This window comes from Esox lucius, chromosome 22, assembly GCF_011004845.1.
Source record: "Esox lucius isolate fEsoLuc1 chromosome 22, fEsoLuc1.pri, whole genome shotgun sequence".
Classification (NCBI taxonomy): Eukaryota; Metazoa; Chordata; class Actinopteri; order Esociformes; family Esocidae; genus Esox; species Esox lucius.
Genome location: NC_047590.1, coordinates 10,126,851 through 10,152,759, shown reverse-complemented (window position 1 = coordinate 10,152,759; position 25,909 = coordinate 10,126,851). Strand labels below are relative to the sequence as shown.

General features: G+C 44.8%; 1 protein-coding gene across 7 annotated transcripts in view; it reads right to left on the bottom strand.

Moving 5' to 3' along the window:
• nhsb (Nance-Horan syndrome b (congenital cataracts and dental anomalies)) overlaps positions 1–25,062 on the bottom strand; it is a 74,491-nt gene extending 49,429 nt beyond the window's left edge. For all 7 annotated transcript variants that reach the window (XM_010886469.3, XM_010886473.3, XM_010886470.3 and 4 more), the window contains exon 1: positions 24,477–25,062. In XM_010886469.3, the coding sequence (XP_010884771.2) occupies positions 24,477–24,759 (283 nt within the window). In that variant the 5' untranslated portion in view covers positions 24,760–25,062. The remainder of the gene's footprint in view (positions 1–24,476) is intronic.
• Positions 25,063–25,909: the final 847 nt, after the last annotated feature.

Here is a 25,909-nt window from a genome sequence, read left to right as displayed (position 1 = left end):
AACAAAAATAGATACAACCGTCACCATAATTATCTTTCCACATTTTTAGGTTGAGGATTCTTCTGACAATAAGCTAGTGTAATTAAAGCCAAAGAAAGAGAAGAAAATAGAAAATAATTAGCTTTTTATTGGAGTGGGGGGGGGGGGGGGTTGTGCTTCTGAGGGAGGTCCACAAGCTGGTCACATTTGTTAAAAATGTATTCACAGTCAGGAAAGAATGTGGCTTTAGAATAATGGAAGACACAGTTCCCTATGGAGAATGAAACAGTGGAGAGGGATCAAAGTGTGCTATCTTGAATGCACTGAGCATTACCCTGACCAAACCTTCTAGGGTTATGTTTGATGAATGGTCAGGTACAGGCAGCGTTTCTCCTCTGAGGGTAGACCTATCCTCACTTTCCAAATGTTCCAGTTTTATGATCTATTCCAGTAGAAAACACTCAACTGGCATATCCCACTGGTGAAGTGCTGAACTGGTCAAACTGTCAAATCAATTTGTCACTAAGCCAATGATTAATCAAATCAGTTGTGCTAGTTTTGGAACAGATTAAGAGATAGAGTTATACAGAAAACTCTAATGTTTGGCATCATGGAGAACACAATAACAACAACAACAAAACCACAACAGATGGTGTCGATGATAAATACAACCATAATGACCTTTATCAGTTTCAGTATGCCTAGCCTCTGATCATATGGTTGAGCTTCACTGTAACATGACAGGATTAATTCAGTAAATCAGATGTCATCTGCAGGGACTTGTCCTCAATAGGGTAATCTACTGGGTATCAAACAGTATGAAAAAGACAGTGGGGGTGGGAGGGGGGGATAAGAAGAAGGGGAAGGAGGGGAGGGAGTGGGAGTCCCCTGGAATTCACAAATCAGTTAATTGTAATTTCCTACAACTGTAATTATTCATCTGTGTTGAGTTGATAATTACATGGTTAAACATGAGCAACAATTGGTCCTGAGATGTCAAGCCTTCTGAGGAGGCATCCCACAGCACCCCCCTCCCCCCACGAGTCTGTGTAACAGTCCCCCCTGAGTCTGTGTAACAGTGCCCCCGAGTCTGTGTAATAGTCCGCCCGAGTCTGTGTAACAGTCCCCCTTGAGTCTGTGTAACAGTCCCCCTTGAGTCTGTGTAACAGTCCCCCCGAGTCTGTGTAACACTCCGCCCCGAGTCTGTGTAACACTCCGCCCCGAGTCTGTGTAACACTCCGCCCCGAGTCTGTGTAACACTCCGCCCCGAGTCTGTGTAACACTCCGCCCCGAGTCTGTGTAACACTCCGCCCCGAGTCTGTGTAACACTCCGCCCCGAGTCTGTGTAACACTCCGCCCCGAGTCTGTGTAACACTCTGCCCCGAGTCTGTGTAACACTCTGCCCCGAGTCTGTGTAACACTCCGCCCCGAGTCTGTGTAACACTCCGCCCCGAGTCTGTGTAACACTCCGCCCCGAGTCTGTGTAACACTCCGCCCCAAGTCTGTGTAACACTCCGCCCCAAGTCTGTGTAACACTCCGCCCAAGTCTGTGTAACACTCCGCCCAAGTCTGTGTAACACTCCGCCCAAGTCTGTGTAACACTCCGCCCAAGTCTGTGTAACACTCCGCCCTGAGTCTGTGTAACACTCCGCCCTGAGTCTGTGTAACAGTCCCCACGAGTCTGTGTAACAGTCCCCACAAGTCTGTGTAACAGTCCCCACAAGTCTGTGTAACAGTCCCCACAAGTCTGTGTAACAGTCCCCCATGAGTCTGTGTAACAGTCCTCCCATCTGTGTAACAATCCCCTTTGTAGGGTCCCCAAAAAACAGATGTTCCTATTTAAAGAGTAAATGGAACGAGATGTTACTTTCTGCTCTTCTTTGCTGACAAGGTGGCACTCCATCTTAACTCCACCTCCACATTTACAGGATTGGTTAAACAGTGAGGAAGAGAACCTCCTCCGAATGTTTCCATCCCACACACATTGGTAAAGACGTTCCCTCATCATTATTCAAACGGCATCCGTCCTCTGAGCTAAAGCCTAGGCATTAGTCAGATGCTTCCATCCCTCCTCTTCCAATCAGCCCCATGGTGGGTAGCCCAACCCCTCGCCGGCTAGAGTTAGCCTGGCTACACCACCTCCCTGACTAGCATTATCCTGGCTACACCCCCTTTCTGGCTAGAGTTACCCTGGCTACACCTCAACCCCTGGCTAGCGTTAGCCTGGCTACACCCTCTCCTCAGCTAGTGTCAGGCAGGCTACACCCCCTCCCCGGCTAGCATTAGCCTGGCTACAGGAACACCTCTCTGCACTGTCAGGACCAGGCACATCAGCATGCTCAGCAAGCCAAGGAAAACAAAAAGAAAAAGAGAGGGCTGGGGATGGGCGAGGTAGCTCCCGGACACTGAAACACTCTCGACGTCCGGGAGATGGTGAGTAAGAAATGCGTTTCAAATGTCTTCATCTTTTGCAGCTTAAAGTTTAACTTTTGAACTTTTTCATTTATTTTTTTGTTTCCCACTTGTGTTGGCAACGTAAACACATTATTCCTACGCCAATAATGACCCTTTCAGTGTAATGAGTGGTGTAGAGAGGAAGAGAGGCCAAAACCGAGGGAGAGAACTGAGAGAACTGAGAGACAGAGAGACATGGTGAGGGTGGCCATACAGTGAGAGGATCAATAGTGAACAGAAGTGGTTAATTACCAGGCATCATGGGTAATTACCAAGGATCATCGGTATGTTAACATCAACATTAAGGCATCCTCTCCTCACTGTCCACTGAGAAATGGGATTCATTCATCTATGCCTTTATATCTTATATAGCCTCCTACTCTATACCCTAGCTTGTGCCCCAAATGGCATGCTATTTTCGATGACGTGCACTACTTTTGCACTACGTGCACGACCAGGGCACTCTGATGCTTGTAAATGATTGAAAAATTGACTTTGCCTCAACCCTCCCTTACTTCTTTTTGAGCCATTATCTTGTAGTTTTGCTGGTGTTTTTGTGTTTGTGTGACTGTGGCAAGAGAGGCCTGTAGATTCTGTCATGTTAGCCTGGGGTTCTTCTATGAGAATCTTCCAGTCAGCTCCCTGGCTGAATTTGGTGGGAAGGCCTGTCCAATGTATATTGCCTGTGGTCTGGAAGTTTCTGAGGGCTTGGACAGGTCTTTTGATCTTGGCATGATATGTTACTACACACCCTTATGGTAAAGACTAAACCAGACCAGGTTTCTAAACTATGGAAGTCTGGAATCTCGCAAGTTAATCTCTAATGGTTTTCTGATCATTTGCACCTGTTTTGGTGCCCCTGATTCTTATTTCGGCAATTTTAAGTGATGTTACAGGCAGGGGGCACTAACATTATCCACATAGGGACATTTAATTTCTGTTTATTATAATTGCATAAATTGTTTTGAATTAAGCCCAAATATCCATTATTCCAAATATTTAAAGGGGGTTTCTACTAACTTTTTCAAATGACTGTAGCACTGCAGTACTGCACCAATATACAGAAGACTGCAGGGGTTTCAGAAAAAAAACCAGTGCTGATTGTAAAACAACTAAATTCAGTTGAAGTTTATCTTATCTTGTTAGGCTGGGTTCCACTCTCTGGTACCTGTCAGTTAATGCTGACTTGCAAAGCTGTATTACTAGATCCACTAGGTTCAAGCCAACACACACACACACACACACATAATGTCATGATAACAGCTAGCTGGGTCAGTTAGTCCCTTTCCTTCCAGGGTCGCTAGTCCAATTAGTTAGCTCAGTCTTTGCTACACGGTAAGGTGCTTATGGGGCCAATCTGTCTGCTAAAGGTTCCTTAAGTACCCTGATCCCCTCCAACCCTGCAGGCGCTCAGTCTTCTCAGTGTGACGCCATCTGTTCTAGGGCACATCCCAAATAGCATCCTGTTCCTGATTAAGTGCACTACTTTTGACCAGGTCCTCATTTCAAATCGAATACAGTACGTACAGTGGGGAGAACAAGTGTTTGCTACACTGTTGATTTTGCAGGTTTTCCTACTTACAAAGCATGTGGAGGTCTGTAGTTTTTATCATAGGTACACTTCAACTGTCAGAGACGGAATCTAAAACAAAAATCCAGAAAATCACATTGTATGATTTTTAAATAATTAATTTGCATTTTATTGCATGACATAAGTCACAGGTGTCAAACCGGTTCCACAAAGGGCCGAGTGTCTGCAGGTCTTTGGTTTTTCCTATAAATTGGTTCCTAGTTCATACCTACACAACCAGGTGAGGGTAGAAACTAACCAATCAGTGACCTAATTAACCAATCAAGTACAAGGAGAGAGCAAAAACCTGCAGACACTCTGCCCTCCGTGGAACCGGTTTGACACCTCTGACATAAGTATTTGATCACCTACCAACCAGTAAGAATTCCGGCTCTCACAGACCTGTTAGTTTTTCTTTAAGAAGCCCTCCTGTTCTCCACTCATTACCTGTATTAACTGCACCTGTTTGAACTCGTTACCTGTATAAAATACACCTGTCCACACACTCAATCAAACAGACTCCAACCTCTCCACAATTGCCAAGACCAGAGAGCTGTGTAAGGACATCAGGGATAAAATTGTAGACCTGCACAAGGCTGGGATGGGCTCCAGGACAATAGGCAAGCAGCTTGGTGAGAAGGCAACAACTGTTGGCGCAATTATTAGAAAATGGAAGAAGTTCAAGATGACTGTCAATCTCCCTCGGTCTGGGGCTCCATACAAGATCTCACTTAGTGGGGCATCAATGATCATGAGGAAGATGAGGGATCAGCCCAGAACTACACGGCAGGACCTGGCCAATGACCTGAAGAGAGCTGAACTGTAGCTCATCCAGGGTATCCATCTTCAGTCACCACAGTAACCTACTAAAACGGTGGGTCCTGTCTTCCTCTTCCTCCTCTCATCAGGGGAGAATTCACTAGTACTCTCAGTTACAGGGATAACTTAACATGATTTAGTTAAACTGAACTTAATATTGTCTCGTTAACCAGAACTTAACCAGAACTGGAGATCTGGACCACAGGGTTGATCTGAGGCTGACCGCCTAAGTGCTGTACACCTAGAGAGAAGCTCTGGCCCATAAGGGTCAACAGTACTGAACTAGGAAGGGCAGAGGGTTCATTTGCGACACAAGCTAAAAGAAAGGATAACCAGGACAATACAAATGAACTAGTCTGGAACTACAATTTAACTATAAGCTGGAAAATAAACAATAGTATTTGCTATTTTGTCAATAAATGTTCAAGGATCTTCATCCAAAACCTAATATTAAGTTGTGCAACACCCAAGGGATGACGTTTGCTGTTGTGTCTGGTGATAATCAAATGCTCATAGTTTTGGGGATGCTTTACGGCCTCTGGGCTTGGCAGATTTGCCATTACTGAAAGGAGCACACATTTTGCACAGCATTAGATAATTAAACGGTCTTTGTCTGTTGATCCACCTGTGAGCTGAATCTACATCAAAATGGCTGGATATTATTGGAAAGTGACTTTTTAATGTTCCACTGAGTCCTATACATGTCCTTCATATTATTAGGCTCTAAAAATAGATGTGGAAAATAAACATTGCCCGGCCCACCAAGTTCCCATGGCTGTGTCCTCCTAAAACGTTGATTCATACTGTAGCTTCCTATTTATCTTTCTCTCTCTCCCTGTCTTTTTTTACTCTCGCTCCATTCCTCTCTCCCATCACAGCTTGTCTTTTCAGAGTCGTCACAGTGACTGGATTGGCCAAGTTGCCCTGTCTGTTGATATCTCTCTCTGTGACACTTGTATCCAACAACGCTACAGCCAAACACAACCCATCTGTTGCCATGACACTGTCTGTGGAGTTTTCTCCTGATGGTGACAAAGGCTGTCTGACGATTGTGGAGGATTCCCTGATTCCTTGAGAATTACCAGTCACTAACAAGATATTTCTGAACACAGAAACCCTTCCGGTTTTTGCTTCAGTGAGACCGAAAGTGACACAGGGAGAGAGGAAGACAGAGGGGTGGGATAGAGAGAATGAGGAGGGGGGGGGGAGAGGTACTGAGAAGGGGGGGGGGGCAGAGAAACAATGAACGAAAAAGGCAAAGAAAGAGGGAAACAGAGTGAGGAATGCAAAAAGAGGGCTAACAGTCTAGAGCTGAGTCTCAATGTTTTAGTAGAGAGTGTTGAAAAAGTCAACTCATTGTACAATGCTAGCTTGTAGCCACAGCCACCCTATTAATTAGACAGTTTCACCATTATATCTGTGTCATTAGGACAGTCTGAGGTAAAATATCAACATCACTTTTAACAAACAGGTAGTGGTCTCAACTGAGAGCTGGATCGATTGCAGCATTGACACACATCCCCACACACTCACAATATACTGTATAATGTTACATAAGCCTGTCTAGCCGGGGCTAAGGTTGGTCAGAATTTACAGTTTCCAGGCACATCTGCCTAGCACCACACACTCCCACAATCCACCACACACTCCCACAATCCACCACACACTCCCACAATCCACCACACACTCCCACAATCCACCACACACTCCCACAATCCACCACACACTCCCACAATCCACCACACACTCCCACCATCCACCACACACTCCCACCATCCACCACACACTCCAACCATCCACCACACACTCCAACCATCCACCACACACTCCAACCATCCACCACACACTCCAACCATCCACCACACACTCCACCATTCTCCCAGCAGAGAAAAACCCAGCCCAGTGAGCTTCTTTCCAGGCCTGCAAAGACCAACCTTGGCTCAAGTCCAGAATTGCAAAATTCTGGATACTTACATTAAGTTCGCAAGTATTCTTTAAAAAATTCTAATTTCCAGAGTTCCTGCTTATTCCCACCTCATTTCAGGAATGCTCCCACCAGGATTTCAGGAACATCAGGGAATTTAATAATTTAATTAACATTTCTGGAATTTTTCAACCCTATACAGGCCTCAGTGGTCTGATAAACAACCACACACAGAAAGGCATAGCTGTCGACAAAACAGAGAGAATGTCCTCAACATTCACCACACAAAAACACCATAACTTAATAAGCTATTGTACACATGAAAATAGCATGTAAACACGCAGGTCATGTGTGGCTCAGGTAGCAGACAATGGTGCTTGCAATACAAGGGATGTTGGTTTGATTCCTGCAGGGACCCAGTACCACAATTGATGAACTCAATGTAAAGTATTGGTTGAAACATAACATGTACAACTACACTGTACATGCCAAATTAAGGCAGTTGGAAACTAGGCTTGAAGAGTGACCAAATATACCTGGAGGCCTGGTTCATAGTGGCAGTTAATTAAGTTTGTCCTCTGTGAGACACCATATGAACGGCAAAAGAAATACGTTATCTTAGAATAAATCATATAACACTCATCTTGACACAGATTCAATCAAAGTCTGACAAAACTGTGCTGGAGATAAACTTCATGACACTAGATGTGATATTGACTCAAAATCAATGCCACAAAGGCCATTTTCAAGACCAGAAGTTGTTTGTGTTTTTTATGCAGTATGTTTGAAAAGGCTTGAGATGAGAAGATAATTCAGTTGGTAACCCAGACAGAGGCTGCCCCTCATGGATGAATAACAGAAGTCAATCATAGCGGGCCAGGAGTTTCAAACAGGTTTAATTTAGAGCATAAGATCACAAAACAATGTTTCGGGTTTTACTTGAAGCGTAAGATCAACTAAACATGTTTGGAGATGGAATGATTATATTGCAAAGTAGTGGGGAACTGTTGTGTGCAGTCTTTCACGTTAATTGCACTGTGATTGTCCTGTGAATATAGCCCTGACAGAGATGAGGAGATGATTAGTATTTACAGTAAAGAGTTTCAGCCAATGATGACGGTCACATGACGTCTATCAAGAAAGACCAGATTACAGGGAGAAGAAAGAAAGAATGCTCCAAAGGTCAAGAAACAAATAGAGAGAGGAAATACTCAAATGTCACAGAAAACATTTTCTCATGCAGTGTAGAAAACTATTTTAAGGAGGGTGAATTATGAAATGTGGATGTGGTCTTGGAAACTCGGGAACGCCGTCCAGCTGAAATAGGGTGTGTTCCAAGAAGGAATACAGAACCATGCCTCTCGACCTAGTCAGCCAGACCTGCTTAATTCATTCCACAATGTCATGAATGCAATGCTAACCACGCCACGCACAAGATGAAGGTAATATGCTGTTCATTGAACTAAACAAGGAATAGAAATATCATACGCGAAAGGAATGTCAAAAATGTAAGCTGTTTGCATACTCCTCTCCTCGCCTCGGGTCATTTGTCCCTCTCTAGTCTGACACACTACTCCCTATGTAAAAATGCAACATATTCCAAAACAGGCTGTCTGGTCTGGCTGTGTCTGAGGCAGTGTGTTGACAGGCTGGCCTCCAGTGGTTTCCCTATTGTGAACTCTGCCGTCTTGCTCTGATCCCCATCTGTTTCCCAAATGGAACACTAGTCCCTTTGTAGTGCACAGGGCCTGTGCACTATTTAGGGGACTGAAGGGATATTTGGGACGTGTCCTATACTAACTGTTCTATCCTCCCTGTGGCTGCATAGCACTGGTCCAACCACAGCAGATCTTTCAAAATGAGATATTTTTCTGATCTGATTCCTTCAAAAGATAAATTTGCAGGGGGGGCGGGGTGGGGGGGGGCGTGAATGAGGATGAGAAATATTAAATGAGGGTTTGTCAAATTAGCACGAGACATGTCTCTGTCACACACTGTAGGTCAGACCCATTGAGACCCGTGGCAATAAAATGAGGCAATGGTTGATTGGGAAAACAAAAAGCACCCTGAGTACACGATGCTTGACAACAACCGATTCCCGAAGCAACAATGTCTTCATCAGTGTAGGAGGAAGACAGTCTACCTGTCTAATTTGCCTGTTCAAAGAGAATCTCAAATAAAACATCTTAGCCTCAACCCCCTCCATCATTTGCTTTTCCCTACTAGCACTGACTTTTCCCACAATAAAATGAAGTTATCCGAAAAAGAAATGTACTAAGACGGCGATAGTGTTTGCCCCTCCTAGCTAGCTGACAAGGAATGCATTAACTGCAAGAGCATCTGGTGAATAACTAAAATATAAACTCTAACTGTGGAGACGGTATTACAGTACATCACACAGGTGTTGTCAATGGTCTTTAGAGTTACAGGAACTGTGGAGACGGTATTACAGTACATCACACGGGTGTTGTCAATGGTCTTTAGAGTTACAGGAACTGTGGAGACGGTATTACAGTACATCACACAGGTGTTGTCAATGGTCTTTAGAGTTACAGGAACTGTGGAGACGGTATTACAGTACATCACACAGGTGTTGTCAATGGTCTTTAGAGTTACAGGAACTGTGGAGACGGTATTACAGTACATCACACGGGTGTTGTCAATGGTCTTTAGAGTTACAGGAACTGTGGAGACGGTATTACAGTACATCACACGGGTGTTGTCAATGGTCTTTAGAGTTACAGGAACTGTGGAGACGGTATTACAGTACATCACACGGGTGTTGTCAATGGTCTTTAGAGTTACAGGAACTGTGGAGACGGTATTACAGTACATCACACGGGTGTTGTCAATGGTCTTTAGAGTTACAGGAACTGTGGAGACGGTATTACAGTACATCACACGGGTGTTGTCAATGGTCTTTAGAGTTACAGGAACTGTGGAGACGGTATTACAGTACATCACACAGGTGTTGTCAATGGTCTTTAGAGTTACAGGAACTGTGGAGACTGTATTACAGTACATCACACGGGTGTTGTCAATGGTCTTTAGAGTTACAGGAACTGTGGAGACGGTATTACAGTACATCACACAGGTGTTGTCAATGGTCTTTAGAGTTACAGGAACTGTGGAGACTGTATTACAGTACATCACACAGGTGTTGTCAATGGTCTTTAGAGTTACAGGAACTGTGGAGACTCTATTACAGTACATCACACAGGTGTTGTCAATGGTCTTTAGAGTTACAGGAACTGTGGAGACGGTATTCCAGTACATCACACGCACCCATTAAAGCAAAAAAAAAAAAAACAAGTGGGGCGAAGACACAGATACTGTCACAGTGGGTCACACACTTACAGTGTTCCTGTACAACAGCTGGGAGGGGGTGAGAGGGGGAGAGAAAAGCAGGTTACACGTTTGAGGCAAGCTGTATTTCTCCAACTGCGACAGGACCGAAAAGCACTAAAGCAGAATAGGAAATGTGTGCGGTGTGTGTGTGTGGCGTGTGTGTGTTTGTACATGGTCCATGTCGAGGCAGAACGAGGGAGAAGAGGGAACCGGGGTCCTGCTAAGGACTGAGGGAGGGGGGGGAGGAGAGGCCTGAGGACCATGGGGTGTTGAAAACTGGTAAAGGTGTTAGGTACTATTTGGAGCTTCAAAATCACATCGATTAAGAGCAAGTATGGAAACCACACCACAAAACACGTTGTGCAAATGTGTAATGATGTTGTTTTTACCTTTTGAAATCCAAGGGATTCTGAGGTAATCGTTGTTTTTGTTGTTGCTGCCCGCGATGACTGATGATGAAAACCCCAATGTTTCATGTGTCAATCATTACCCACGGCAGCCTTGGTCGTCATCATAAATTAGGAATTTACTTTTAGAAATAACTTCCTGAGTTGGAAACTTAAGAGATCTCGACTGGTATGCAGCAAAGCATAATGGTACTACGATGTCGGGAGAACCCACCAACGGGAGCTGAAAACAGTTCAGTATAGTCTCTTCTAGACTCGGAGACAGACAGGCGGCCTAGACAAAGAGCAGACACGACGGATTCTTCCATAAGCCTTATTGGCCAGGACAAGACCCAACAGGCCCAGAGCAGGAAGGTAGGCCCCACCACCCTCAACACCTCATAGGATATCCTGATACACCTTAGCCTCTGTCCTACACCTCTAGCCTTCTACACCTCTCCTTTTACACTTTCCGTTAACTCCTTCTTCACCTCCTCTTCTATCCTGCTACAACTCCTACACCTCCTCAACCTCTCATTCTGCACCCCACTGCTCTTTCACCTGCTCCAACCCTGTTTCCCCCAAAAAACTGGGACGCTGTGTAAGATGTAAAGAAATACAAAAATATCAAATGTTGAAACTGAGAAATTTTGAATTTGAATTAGATGCCAGCAAAGTTTCAAAAAAGCCGGGACAGGGGCAGCAAAAGATTGGAAACGTTGTGTAATGCTAAAACAAACCTGGTGGAACAATTCACAACTAATTAGGTGATTTGGCAAAAGGTCAGTAACATGGCAAATTGTGCAAATAGTGCAACAATTCAAGAATAACGTTTCTCAACGATTCATAGAATCCGGAGAAATCTCTATACGCAAGAGACAAGGCCGAAAACCAGTACTGGATGGCCCTGATCTTCAGGCCCTCAGGCGGCACTGCATTAAAAACAGACATGATCTGTAGTGGGCACAGCATGGGCTCAGGAACACTTCCAAAAACCATTGTCTGTGAACCCTGTATGTCGCAGCATCCACACATGCAAGTTTTAACTCTACCAGGCATATATAAAAAAGATACAGAAACAATGCTGCCTTCTCTGGGCCCAAGCTCATTTAAGATGGACTTAAGCTAAGTGGAAACCTGTCCTGTAGTCTGAATGTGTAGTTATTTTTGGGAATCATGGATGCCACGTCCTCTGGTCTAAAGAGAGGGACCGTCCAACCTGTTACCAGCGCACAGTTCAAAAGCCAGCATCCGTGATGGTATGGAGGTGCATTAGTGCACATGGCATAGGTTGCATGTGGCATAAGTTGCACATCTGTGAAGGCACCATTAATGCTGAACAATATATACAGGTCTTGGAGCAAAATATGCTGCCATCCAGACAACGTCTTTTTCAGGGAAGGCCTTGCTTATTTCAACAAGACAATGCCAGATTACGTACGTATTACAACAGCAAGGCTCTGTAGTAAGAGTCTCATGAAATGAGAAATACGACAAAGGAGACCCTGGACTGTTGAGCAGCTGAAATCCTATATCAGGCAAGAATGGGAAAACATTTCACTTTCAAAACTAAAGCAATTGGTCTCCTCAGTTCCCAAACGCTTACTGTTTTGTTGAAAGGAGAGGTGATGCAACACAGTGGTAAACATGCCCCTGTCCCAACCTTTTGGAAAAGTGTTGCTGGCATCAAATTCTAAATGGGAATGTATTTTTCCAAAAAAAAAAATATTATCAGTTTAACATTTCATATATTGTATTCTCTTTTTATCTGCATTTTAGGCAGCGTCCCAACTTTTTTGGAAACGGGTTTCTACTATAACCTCCCTTTCTCCTTCAACACCTCCTGTATACTCCCTCTCTTATAACCTCCCTTACTCCTTCAACACCTCCTGTAAACTCCCTCTCTTATAACCTCCCTGATCTCCTGGTCCTGTGTAGGTCAGTTGGTACAACTTGGCTTCTGCATCACCAGGGTTGTGGGTTGATTCCCAAGGTGAACCGTCTGAAGATATACGTACCCACTACTATAGGTTGCTGTGGAAACATGCGTTTGCTAAGCAACTGTGAATGTCTCTCTCCTTCTAAACCTTCTTTAACCTTTCCTTCCTCCCGTTTGAGACATACGAGGTCTTAGCAAGGAGGTGTCGCAATGAGATCACCTACACATATGACATCACCTGAAGACGCCACCAATGTCGTTACCTCAACAGGACGCCCGGCATTGTTGTCCCGTGTCAATCCCCGGTCAGGGCGTGTTGTCACACGTGCATGCAGAAGAACTAAGGTCTGATGTCATCGGTTTGATGCGAGAGCAACAGGCTACCAGGTGCTTGGTTTAGCAGATCACAGGTAGAGAAATTCAAGCCATGAGAACAGACGACTTCCATCGAGAGGGTGTTTGAATTACTGCGAGAAAACTAAAATGGCCACCGTACCATCTCTAATCATCAGCATGGCTGATGCTGTAATATCTCTTCCAGATTGTTCTCCTTTAACTCTGACTTGTGAAGTCACATTACGCTGAGGAGGAAGTTCTTCACTGCAGCCTTCACACGAAGCAGCATCTCTATCTCTCCCTAAAATGCTGGAGCCTCGCTGCAAACCAAGCCTTTACGCGTCTCCAATAGAAATCACAGAACATTAAACATTCAGCGAGCTGTCAGAACCGAGAAGTACATCAACTGGGCGCTGAAAAGTAGGACGTCTGGGAGACTGAGGCAGAGAGGCAGAGAGGCATAGTGGCTGCTAGCTGCGTGTCTGCCTCTCTCTGTATGTCCGTCTCTCTTTCAAATCTTTACGTTGTTTTGATAACAGGGAACACAATCAATTCTTCATTTGATACTGGGAAAGACACAAAAGTTCTGCCCGCAGAGCGGTGGGCTGGGATTGGACCATGCCCCAGCTGAGGCAGTTGGACCAACCAGAGGAGGGGACCACGTACTCTCAACAGCCTACTATTTTCACAAGGCTGCCTTTTTATTTGTACGCGTCAGCTTTTTTCCCCAGTCGGGATAAAGACACCCACTTCAACACAGAGCTAGAGACATATAGACTGGGTGTTCTGGTACTGTGGGAGGTCAGGATGTCTAGCAGGTGAAAAGGAAAGAGAAAGCAGATGCAGCTTCTCCCAGCTCAGACAGACAGCAGCTGGAAGACGACTGCATCTGCCCCAACCTGCTATAGCGTCTGTGTGTGTGTGTGTGTGTGTGTGTAGTGGTGTGTTTGCGTTGTCCCAACCTGCTCTAAACGCCTCTATCGAGCTGTAATCAGAGACACTGCATGCTCAGACAGACCACAGGGAGAGAGACACACACCTACAGCTACACAGCCGCACACACAATCAAACACACACACACACACACACACACACACGTTTGTATCAATATGCTTGTGAGAATCAACTGTTAACTACAAACATAATTGTCCCTAACCCCCAAAACCTAAACCTATACCTAACCCCAGGAGTCTTAGGGCTGGTTTTGAAGACATACTGTAGGTTAAGCCTAGTCCTGTAAAAAATAAATCAACAGGGAACAACTTTGCTCAATTTTCTAGTCCAGTACTAGGCTTCATCTGTATGCAAAATCAGCCCTTTTTTGACCATAACCAGCAATAAGTTTGCTTAAAAGGAGTGGTAACAGTTGAATGTGTGTGACCAAGCAAGGATATCAAACGACTGTGAAGGCCTGCTCACCTAAAGCAGCTGTCTGGAGGATTCCTGGTTCACCGCACCATCTCCATAAAGAGGCATGTGTTTAGAGCCAGCTCCTCCGGCTCAGACCTAAGTGTCATTCCAGTTGGTTTTGTTTATATTCTGCTGCTGGGAGCACACTAAACACCAGGATACATGGAACTAGAATGAGAAGAACCTAACCATGGAAATTATAGCATTGCAATAACTGTCACCCATTGAGAGAGTTTACAGTTTTAAATGACCACATTAAGAGGTTTCGGGGCTGTTCTATTTATTCTATGTCTAACTCACTATAGCCACCAACTTGTTTTTACAAAGTGAAGAGTATATACGGACGCTCCACTAGCTTTACCTTACACAGACCTGTATTTGGTGAGCCTGTACTGAAACGCTGGTTTAAAAGGGCAGCAGGCGTTCTAATGTTCGCAGCATCTAACCAGTAGCCGAGCTGTTGCTAGATCAAATCCCAGAGCCGGCAACATCCTTTTTACCCATTCTGTTGCCTGTTGTGGAAGCTCCCCGCCCCTCTCCAACTGGAGCACAAGCCAATTCTCAGTTGGAACGGATATCCCCAGTCCCTAAACCTGTCGGCAACTAACAAACAAAGGAGCGTGTAAATCAAATAAAAGCGATCAGGTGGATTAACGTAACAGGTCTTTAGAGTAATACCTTTAGGAATTCCCCTGTTTTTTTAATAGGTAAGTATTTATCAGAGTCCCCATTTAGATCCACACTAAAACCCTGGGGTTAGTGAAGACCAAAGACAAAGGGTGACATTCACAGATACAGTAGGGCTGCTAGGTCCTTTGCCCACTTCACTGGGTCCCACTCTGACCCCCACAGTAATACTCCAGCACCCCGATATCCTGCTACTCCACCATGTCCTAATGGACAGAGGTCAGACGCGTCATCCCCCCAAACTAGTATGGTGTTATTCTAAAGAGAGGCTTTATCATCACAGGGTCTAGAGGCAGGGCAGTGTTCCTTAAAACAAATTAAAAGTTATGAACAGGTTCAGGTGGGTCCCTCTCTGTTTCATTCTTTTCAACAAAATGTTTCTTAAGTGAAAATGTTTTTGTTTGGTGGATTGAACACACGAGGAAGCACTCCGTCCGTTCAGTGGGTCGAGGAGAAGGTGGGATTAGGAGGTCAGAGGTGGAACTCACCCTGAAACCCACACACAAGGTCAGAAAGTCACACACACACACACACACACACACACACACACACACACACTTCCTCCCCCGGGACCAGACATACAAAGCCTCAGGGTGAATAAGTGGTTAAGAGGAAGTTGTTTAACAGTCTATTCATTATATAGTTAAGAACCTCTCTGATGAACTAACTCACCTCAGGGTTTCCATGACCCCACACTACATCTGTGTAATATTATACTGTACCTAGGACCAGAGGTGTAGCAACCTACTGTAAATCAGGGAAAGTCAGGTTATAGAGGTTAGAATTAGGGTAAGGTTATGAATCTTGGAGTTACTTTTAGGTGAACCAGTTAGTTTTTGGCTTGGGGTTATGGGGATTAGGGTGATTTATGGGAATACATTCTGGTTCTAAAAAGGTCCTCACCTGCATCCCAATACAAGTATTTTGTGTGTGTGTGTGTGTGTGCCTCTGCCACTAACTGGCAGTGGGGAAAACCCTCCCTGGCCTTTGTGTCAACACGGAGGTGTTGAGTTTCTCAACAGAGCCATCTCTAAACCAACCCGACGTTGGGGATTCCATGATGAGGAACAGGGCCGGAAAATAAACACTCCGGTCAAATCACAGTGAAAGCCACCCACTTGCATCATCTCAAGGTCGTGGGTTTTTTCATCAACAGATAATATTAGTTAGAGTGCTTTGGCTGAATTCAACGTTAGTCAACCATTAGTCCAGCATAAAAGGAGACAAAAGTACACATCCACCCCAACAGAGAAATGTATTAAAGCATAGCATTCCAGGACACAGCTAACTGGAAGGTATTTCGCACCATCAGATATTATGGTAGACAATACCACTTGGTAGATACAAAACAAGGACCTTGCTTCCTGATGCCCCCCCACCCCCCACTGTATCGCAGCCCAGGAGGAATTCATAAGTGTTTTTTTTGTGTGTGTTTTTTTTTTACATTAGGCTGCAGAAAGAGAGGAAGAGAGAACGACAGTGAGATAGAGAGAGAGAGAGTGCCCAGGGCCAGCCAATCAGGGCCAGGCATGTAGTGTGTTGTCTGCTCAGTTGACCCAGCTAGCAGCCGATGTGCCAGGCAGGAGGAGAGTGTGTGTTTACCCATCAGAATGATGATGTGCTGTCCACAGCAACTTTATTTCCAGGCCACTGGGCCAATGGCTGGGGTTAGGGCTAGTGTTGAGCTGGGGTTAGGGCTAGTGTTGAGCTGGGGTTAGGGCTAGAGTTGAGCTGGGGCTAGGGCTAAAGTTGAGCTGGGGCTAGGGCTAGAGTTGAGCTGGGGCTAGGGCTAGAGTTGAGCTGGGGCTAAGGCTAGAGTGGGCAGGGGCTATGTTTGAATATGTGAGAGAAACAATCAGCACAATAGAATGGCTAACAGTGCTTACACCTCTCTCCCTTTCTCTGTGTCTCTCTCTGTGTTAATACACAAACACACATTTGGTGTATCTATGCCATATATGAGGACATTCTAGATAAAGAGCGCATGGGAAATCAGAGGAAGGTCTACTGTGTAAAAGGTGAATGTTAGCATTCTACTATTCTACAACACTCTCCTATAGCCTTCTACTATTCCTTGTTACTATGCAGACTGGCAGGAGAAGAGGACAGAGTAAAAAGGAGAGGAGAGAGAGGATTGGGACCCCTTTAGCAGGGAGCCACAAAGACGAGTAGAACCAATGCCGTCTCCCTTGCTCTCACTCTCTCACACTACCCACCTCCCTCTTTCTCTCCCTCCATCCCTCCTGTCTGACAGTCTCTCCATCTTTCTCTTTGTCTAAATAATACAGCCGAGTGGGAGTGTGTTTTGGTTAAGCCGTTACTCAGTAGGGACAGGCCTACATATCCATACTGCTGGTCTTCTGAGGTTATGAATGGTCTACAAAAGAGGATATATGCCAGTGAGGTAATGCCTAGAATATCGCAGGCTAGTCCTCCTGGATTGTATGAAACCCTAATTTCTGTGACACTGCCTGATCACTACAGTGGTGGATAGGTGTGATTACAGCTGAGTTTGTGGTGCCTGTAACCACTGTGGTGGCTGTGTGTCGGTGCGAGTGCACAACCTCACTTTGTCAGGGAGCTGTGAAATCCTCAGTGATACTGTGAGAGGAGCTGTTATCTGATAAGTGAGAGCCAGAAAGACCAGGGATTTTCTAGAACCCCTCCCCATATCTGACCACCCTTAGTGGGGATGCAGGTTCCCCCCCCCCCCCACACACACACACACACTTCGCTACAGGTACCCCATCCCCTCCCCAGCAAGTCTTATCACTTAATTGATCAGGTCAAAGGATGCCTTCTGACTAATTCTATAGGGATGTATATACAGCTCAGGAAAGAATTAAGAGACCACTGCAACCTTTTTCTTTCCTTTCCAAAAAAGCTGAAAAGGAAAGTTTTGAGGTAGGAACTGAAGCATTCAATTTGCAGTGGTCTCTTAATTTTACCCCTTCTGTTCCTCACTCAAAACCATCCTTTTCGGAGCTGTTTATACATCCCTATAGAATTAGTTAGAGGGCATCCTTTGACCTGATCAATTAAGTGATAAGCTTAACCACATACTGGTGTAGATATGAGTGGTATATCCAAAATGGTACACACTGGCAAGTTTACCAATCGAGACTTAAATGTATGCAGACATCAGAGCAGATCATCTGAGCTATCCCCCAAAGTAGCAAAGAAGTCCTACTCTGGACGGGTTCAACATTGCAGCCAACAGGTAACAGCTGACTGACTGATCTACAAAGAACCTTGCATCATGAATAGCTTACCCATGATGCACTGTAGTTTTAATCCTCTCGAGCGTGGCCTGTTGCTACTGCCGCTATCATATTATACTGCTGTGAGCACCCTGCATAATGTAACAAGACACTCCTCCCAGTCTGCTCCTGGTCTCCGCGGTACGGAAGACTGTAAAGGATAAAACCACAGACAGACATTCTCCAGACTGACTCCTTCAATTACACCTTACCACCCCCTTGGAGTATGATTAAAGAAGTTGGAAAGAAGGAAAACAGGTATCAGTAGAATGCCTGCTACTCCCCCATCCAAAGCAGGCCTTTATTAGCCTGGAATCCAGTTGAATATTTTAAAAGGGAAGCGATTGTTAAACTACAGAACTACACCATGGAACTACAGGCCTGAGATGTTTAACAGCGAAGTTCTACAGTTTTAAAGTGTGGTTATACAGTTCCACAGTGTAGTGGTACAGTTCCACAGTGAAGTTCTACAGTTTTAAAGTGTGGTTATACAGTTCCACAGTGTAGTGGTACAGTTCCACAGTGAAGTTCTACAGTTTTAAAGTGTGGTTATACAGTTCCACAGTGTAGTGGGTACAGTTCCACAGTGAAGTTCTACAGTTTTAAAGTGTAGTTGTACAGTTTTAAAGTGTAGTTGTACAGTTCTACAGTGCAATTCTACAGAGTAGTTCTGAGGAATTATTTAAGCTCTGCTAGATCCTGGAGTTTCACTTAACATCATTATAATTCCCCATCTCACACCACAACATAGATGAAATATTAACAGTCTTCTCATCGGTTTGTAGGTGTTCTTCTGCCTCACACTGACCGACTGAACAGGAAGTGAGACAGAGGGAGAAAGTGGTAGAAAGAAGTGGAAAAAGAGATGGAGAAAAGGAGAAAGTAAAAGAGACAGGTAGAGTGTGAGAGGGACTAAGAGAGACAGGTTTATGAGTCTTGACCGACAGATAGGGTCAGGAGTGTAAAGAGAGACACAGAGTAAGGAGGAGTTTAGAGACAGCCAGGGGAGAGGAGGCGGAGGAGCGCGGAGAGAGAGACTAGGTGAACCACAGTGTGAGGAGCTTAGAGATGGTGAGAGGTACAACGAGACAGACAGGACGAGTGGTATAGAGAGACAGACATGGTGAGGAGTCTGGAGAGACAGACAGGGTGAGGAGTGCAGAGAGAAATAGGGTGAGGAGCAGTGTAGAGAGACAGACAGGGAGAAGAGTGAAGAGAGACAGACAGTGTGAGGAGATGATGGCCTGGTGAGGATGAAGCGATGTGTTATCAAACACTGCTGCCCTGCTCGGCTTTCTCGGCCTCCATTTGCTCTCTCGGTCCCAATGCCCTCTCTCTCCCCATCTCCCTCTATTTCTCCCTCTCTCTCCCCATCTCCCTCCTCTCTCATCATCCTCTGTCTATCCATTCCATTCCACTCGATCTCCTTCTCTTTCACTCCGTCCACTCTCTCCACTCTATCCCATTCATTATTTTAAATCCAGTGGGCCTTATTGGCAGGGAAAACATTTGTTTACACTACCACTCTCTGACTACCTCCCTCTTAAATGTTTTGCCCCCCCCCTTCTCCTTTTGCTTTCTCCCCTACCTCTCCCTCCATCTCCCCCCACCGCTTTCTCTCTGCTCCTGTGACCCACTTCTTTATCACATAAACGCCTGTGTAGCTGTCTACTGAGGGATATAGCTAGGTGGCCACGACGTGTCTGTCTTCGGTAGGTTTAGAGGCATTCCGACCTCTTCATTTTAAATCTGTCTGAGCAGCATGAGCCTGTGTAATTATAGCAATTGCAGTTGTTAAGATACAACCCCGTTTCCAAAACGTTAGAAACACTGTCAAAATGTTGAGAAAAACAGAACGCAATGATGTGCAAATCATTTAAGCCCTATGTTCAAGAGAAAAGTAGTACAAAGACATCATATTAAACTGAGAAATGTTATTGTTTTTGGAAAAAAATTATTGATCCCAGCAACACAGGCTGGGACAGAGGCACTAAAAGACTGGAAAGTTGTGTAATGCTAAAAAACTAAACCAGGTGGCATATCACACAACTATTTGATCAATTGGCAACAGGTCAGTAACATGATTGGGTATAACAAGATAATTCCAGAGAGGATGGAATTAAGGCAAAGTGGAAAACTGTCCCTGTGGTCTGACTATACAAAATCATGGACGCCGAATCCTCTGGGGTAAAAAGGAGAGGGACCATCCAGCTTATTATCAGCTCACAGTTCAAAAGCCAGCATCCATGATGGTACGGGGGTGCATTAGTTCACATGGCATGGTTGACTTGCACATCTGTGAAGGCACCATTAATGCTGAACAAATATATACAGGTTCTTGGAGCAACATATGGTGCCATCCAGACAATGTTTTCTTTCAGGGAAGGCCTTGCTTATTTCAGCAAGACAATGCCAAACCACATTCTTCACATATTCCATCTGCATGGCTCCATAGCAAAAGAGTCAGGACTGCTAAACTGGCCTGCTGCCTGCAGCCCAGATCTGTCACCCACTGAAAACTTTTGGTGCATTATAAAACAAGAAACATGACAAAGGGAGACCCCGAAACTGTTGAGCAGCTGAAATCCAATATCAAGCAAGAATGGGAAAAACATTTCACTTTCAAAATTACAGCAATTGGTGTCCTTCAGCTCCCAAACGCTTACTGAGTATAGTTACAAGAAGAGGTGATGCAACACGGTGTTAAACATGCCCCTGTCCCAACCTTTTTGAAACATGTTGCTGAAAAACAAATTGAAAATGGGCATGTATTTTTCCAAAAACAATAAAATGGATCAGTTTCAATATTTTATATATTGTCTTAGTTCTATTCTCTATTAAATATAGGGATTAAAATGATTTGTGCATCAATGAATTCAGTTTTTTATTTTGCATTTTACACAGTATCCCAACTTCTTTGGGAAATGGGGTTGTATTTTCAAGCAAATTTTTGGATGATGCAGGACTGCTAAGCTATATCTACGACACAACCATTGAAGGACACTAAACCATACATTTTACCCACAGAATAACCGTAAAATACAGTGAAAGGGACCTTGAAATGAGAGCCTATGGTTGTTGATTCTCATTGATTAGATTATAGCTGTGAAAAACACTGTCATGTGCCATTCTGATTCGCACAAGACAGACAAACACTTTAACCATTCAAAAGGAGAAAACTGCAAAAACCTAGGACACATACAAGATATTCTATTACAAGACATGCCTATTTAAGCTCCAACAGATCGTACTCTTGCTGATCAAATCAGGATCATGTTCAAGGTAATCACAGCACTTTCTCAACAGTGGTTGACACGACGTGTGTGTATAGGCAACTATGAAAAGAAATACACAGCCGAACATATTAAACACTGAAAAGGCGTGCCTACGTGTTAATTAAATATATATGACATAAGCCAATTATCTGGACCACACTTACCAACATCTAAAAAGCACATTAAAAAAACATGGTTTATTCCAGCACTTCCTCAACTCGGTCCTCAGACACAGCGAGTTTGGAAAACACTTGTTAAGGCTATGATAGCCTTGTCGAAAACCCCACTCCCTTAGGCAGGAAGCCTAGACAGGTCCAGCAGTCCTTTCAATCCATTTTTGCCAAACAGACCTCCAAGGGAGATGTGACAACATTGTGATTTTAAGGGTGTGGCTACACAATATTAAGTCTATGCAGCCTACCGAAGCTTTCAGTTATGAGCCTAGGGGCAGAGATATGTGTGGGTGCGTGTGCGCGCACGTGCCTGTGCGTGCGCATGCCTGTGCGCGTGAGCGTGTGTATCTGTGTGTGTGCAGGTAACCAGCCGTCCTCATGGCTAGCTGTCCTTAGTTTAGACGGGAGAAAATCAGAAACTTTTCAGAGCGGCCAACGAAGTTAGAACTGAGGAGCATTCACCACAGTCTGTCCGGTAGTGGCCCAGGTGGAACCAGAATCACTACAGCAGACTACTAACGTTTTCCCCTTGGATGAGAGGAGGAGAGGTCAGTAGCATTTGTAGGGGTCAAGGGGGTCAGGGAAACCAGGGGGGTCAGGACAGTCCTTGATGCCCTCCCATGATCCTTGTCACCCCCTGTGGAGAAGCAGAGAGAGACGGTCTGGCCTGACTGCATTCGGGGGCTGGTCCCGAGTCTGAGTTAGGAGTGGGGAAGTCCTGCCTATTGGTCTGACTTCACCTCTGGCTTCACCCCCATCCTCCACCCCAGCCTCCCTCTTCAAAATTCTCCACCCCTCTCACCAGGAAGGACTTGCTACATAATTAGGACAAGGATTGCAGGGAACAACCACTTATGACAGTGTCCTGTTTTCAGCTTCAAACAGGGACAGCCCAGAACAGAGAAGCGACTTCAACACAGTCATGTTTTCTTTTTTGTTAACAGTCTGAGAACAAGCCAATAACAAGATCGCAAGAAAGCATACAGATTATTCTATTCCAAGCGAACTGGGAATGTCCTGTTTGACATACATGGCTTGGATTCTTTTCATCACATCCATTTAGTCGAGTCTGCCAGTTGGTCAAGACATGGGAGAGTTCATTCAAACACGCCAGATCAGATCAGTCTGATATAAAGTGTCATAAATATTTTCCAGTAGTCTAGATCCTCATTCCTATTAATATGATGTTGTGTTAGGCATTAGAGTCAATGACAGGCATTACACCAGCAACAGAAATAGGCCTACGAGAGTGGGGAATCCCCCATTCAAGGCAACTACCATGACCCTATACGCTATTCACTGTTCTGGTTATGCTTCCTATGAAGCCAAGGATAAGTTGTAACCTACGGGGTAATTCCAGCATGGTTAAACTATCCTGAATGTTGTGCCGTCCACCATCACAGAAATCAAGTCCAACATGGCTAACGGAATCCACCCTCACCCCTGAAATCCTCTCTCCTCCTTTCACTGGCTAGCAGCCCGTCTAGCCCCACAGCCGGACCCAGATCACACCATCACCGACTACGTCCACGCCACCGCTCGCCTCTCTCGTTCTCCCCCAACACCCTGTGATCATCCACCCACCGCACACAGCCACCATTCATATTCTGGCTGTCACCGCCACGACATCCTGGCCGGCGACTGTGAGGATAAATAGAGGAAATAGTTGACTGTTTCTGCCTTATGTAACTTACAACCATGGCTTGGCATTACTCTGACAGGAAAGAGAGAGGGGAAAGAGGGAGGTCCAGGGGTGGGGAGAGGGAAGGGAAGAGAGGAAAGAGAGAAGAGGAAAAAGACAAAGTAGATGTCTGAAATGAATTTTAAAAATGGAGGCTTGGGTTTTTTTTTTTTTCACCCTTCCTTTAGCTTGAGGCTTTAGAATGATCCGTTTAGCTCACTGGAAAACCGGAGAAGGCGAGACTACGGCAGGGAAGCCACATTGGCTTGTAATGTGTTTACAGCAGGAATCATTTTCCAGGTAGTCTACTGTAGGATAATTCACTATTTACTGGGGCGAATATATGACATATATAAGTGTCATAAAATAATAGAATTTAAAGACATACAATAAATCTGCATGCTTCAGATCTACTGGCTTGTAGTCCCTCCAACTGAGGCCAGTGTTTCTTCCAAACGCATCCGTCCATAAACTCATTTGCTGAGTTTACTCATTATCCTAACTGACACTATTAACAGCTATGGTAGACCATCTAGTCCATGACTTATTCATATTCGGACTGCAATTGCCATTTCCATATGAATTCATTATTAATGGTTACGACTAGCTGTGCTGAAGGGTTGGGTTTGTCTCCAACGACTGTGTGTGTCAACAATGATTATACTGCATTCGGAGAATTACATCCAGCATCTAATATTCCATAACAAACAATTTCGCGTTTTACGCATTTTAAATACTGCTATAAGTTTAAGCTAGCTAGGCAACCAAGAGATTGTGATGGTGATCTGGATACTGCCGCTGGTACCACTGGTCATTCCAATGCAGAATACACGCCCCTCTATGGCAGAAATTCGACGGAGCTCAGAGATTTTAAAACAAATTAGCCTACTTGAAATGAATGGAAAAGAAAAATACGCACGGAAGTGAAACAAAAACATTGCACGATGGGTTTGTGTGATCTATACTGCCACATTTTGATTCGTTATAACAAATCCACAATACCAGAGCCAGGCAAGTGCAATGCAGGTGTGCGCATGCATCCGTGTGACACATTTCAATTTGGAGAGGCGAGTGTGGGCTCTGGCGCCGCGAAAATCGAGGCGTGCGCGTCCTTACTATTAGAACGCAGTGCTATGCCTAAGAATGAGATGGAATATAAACCATAATCCCACACAACTGCAGAAGACGCAACATAACGTGGTAATTTAGACATTTTATTCGTGGTTGGTACTTACGCACAGCCTCCTTTTTGGGGTCTAGACCGTTCGCGGTTTGTTGGATCTTTCCAATTTTATTCTGCAGGACCCAGACTCTCTGGTTGGTGGACATGATTTCGTTCTCCAGCTCCTGAAATAGTGAGCAGGCGTGCTTGGCCAGGTCAGAGAGCTGCCGCAAGGTCCGGGAGAGGACCACATTGTTGATGGAGCAAAGATCCTCGATGTTAAGCGAGCCTTCGTCATTTGGAATCGGTTGCCTGCACAGTAACTGAGGTTCCACAATCCTTTTGGCAAATGGCATTTTGAGAAATCAATAAAATTATCCTAAGTCCCCCTTAGGAAAAAGAAAAAGAATATCCAAGATAAAAATTTAAAAAATAATAAAAACAGTCGTTCTTCGGGAGCTCTTCCGTCCCTCGTCCCCTCTCCTCAATCCAAAGTTCCCAATGTCTCCTTCAAAACCCTCCATCCTTTTCATTGCTAAGATCTTACTCCGTCTGTCCTCACATACAGCCGAAGCGTGGCGGCAGCCTGCCTGCATATACGAGGATCCGCGCTGCCCCAATGATCGTAGGTTGGCCTCGGTGGCCTCCCCCGGTCCTAGTTTTTCATTGCTACAGGAGCAGAGGGTGAGAGGGCTTTAAAGAAAGACGGAGAAAAAAAAACGAAATGGCAAACTCATGTCCGGATCCGGATTCAAAACCAGGGGTATTCAAGCGGCAGTAGCAAGTAGTGCATTGAGCGGCAAATCTGCCATGAAGCGCATTCCGCATAGTAGGCCTGCAACTACAGCCGTCATTGGAAAAAAATAAGGCTGGCATATGATCTCATCCACAGGTGGAGAGGACGAAAACCCTTTCAAACGACAACAACCATATTTATTTTATTTTAAATTCATCAGGTTTAGGGCTGGGTAAGTCCAGTTCTAAAACAAGGGTAGGGTCTGGGTATCACTATAAAAATATTTCGAATTTCTATTTGCGCTGCCGCACAATTATTCTACCTCTTTTGGTGCTGCAGCTGCACTCAGGGGCGTGGGAGTGAGTTGAACATTTTTCGCAAAGTGTTATTATTGGTGAGGGGGGTCAATTCACCTGCTTCTAAACATTGGGGGCAGGCATGCCCCCCATGTCAACCCTCCCCCCTCTGCTCCAACGGCCTGCACCTGATGTGAAGTAGGCATACACACAACAACATACTGATCTGTAGCTTTCAACTGTGTGTTTATGGGATAGAAACAAGCACCCTGACTGTGCAATGTATTCAATCGAAAAGTACAAAATCACCGTTGGTTGCTTCTTGTGTCCATAATAAATGTCTAAGAGGGACTTTTTTGCTGTATGTAGGGGTATATTTCAAGGGGAGCATTTCACATCATAAATATTACTCTGGCTATATCAGGGAACATTTATCATTTATCTACAATGAAGCAAAAGTTCACGGAGCTAAAA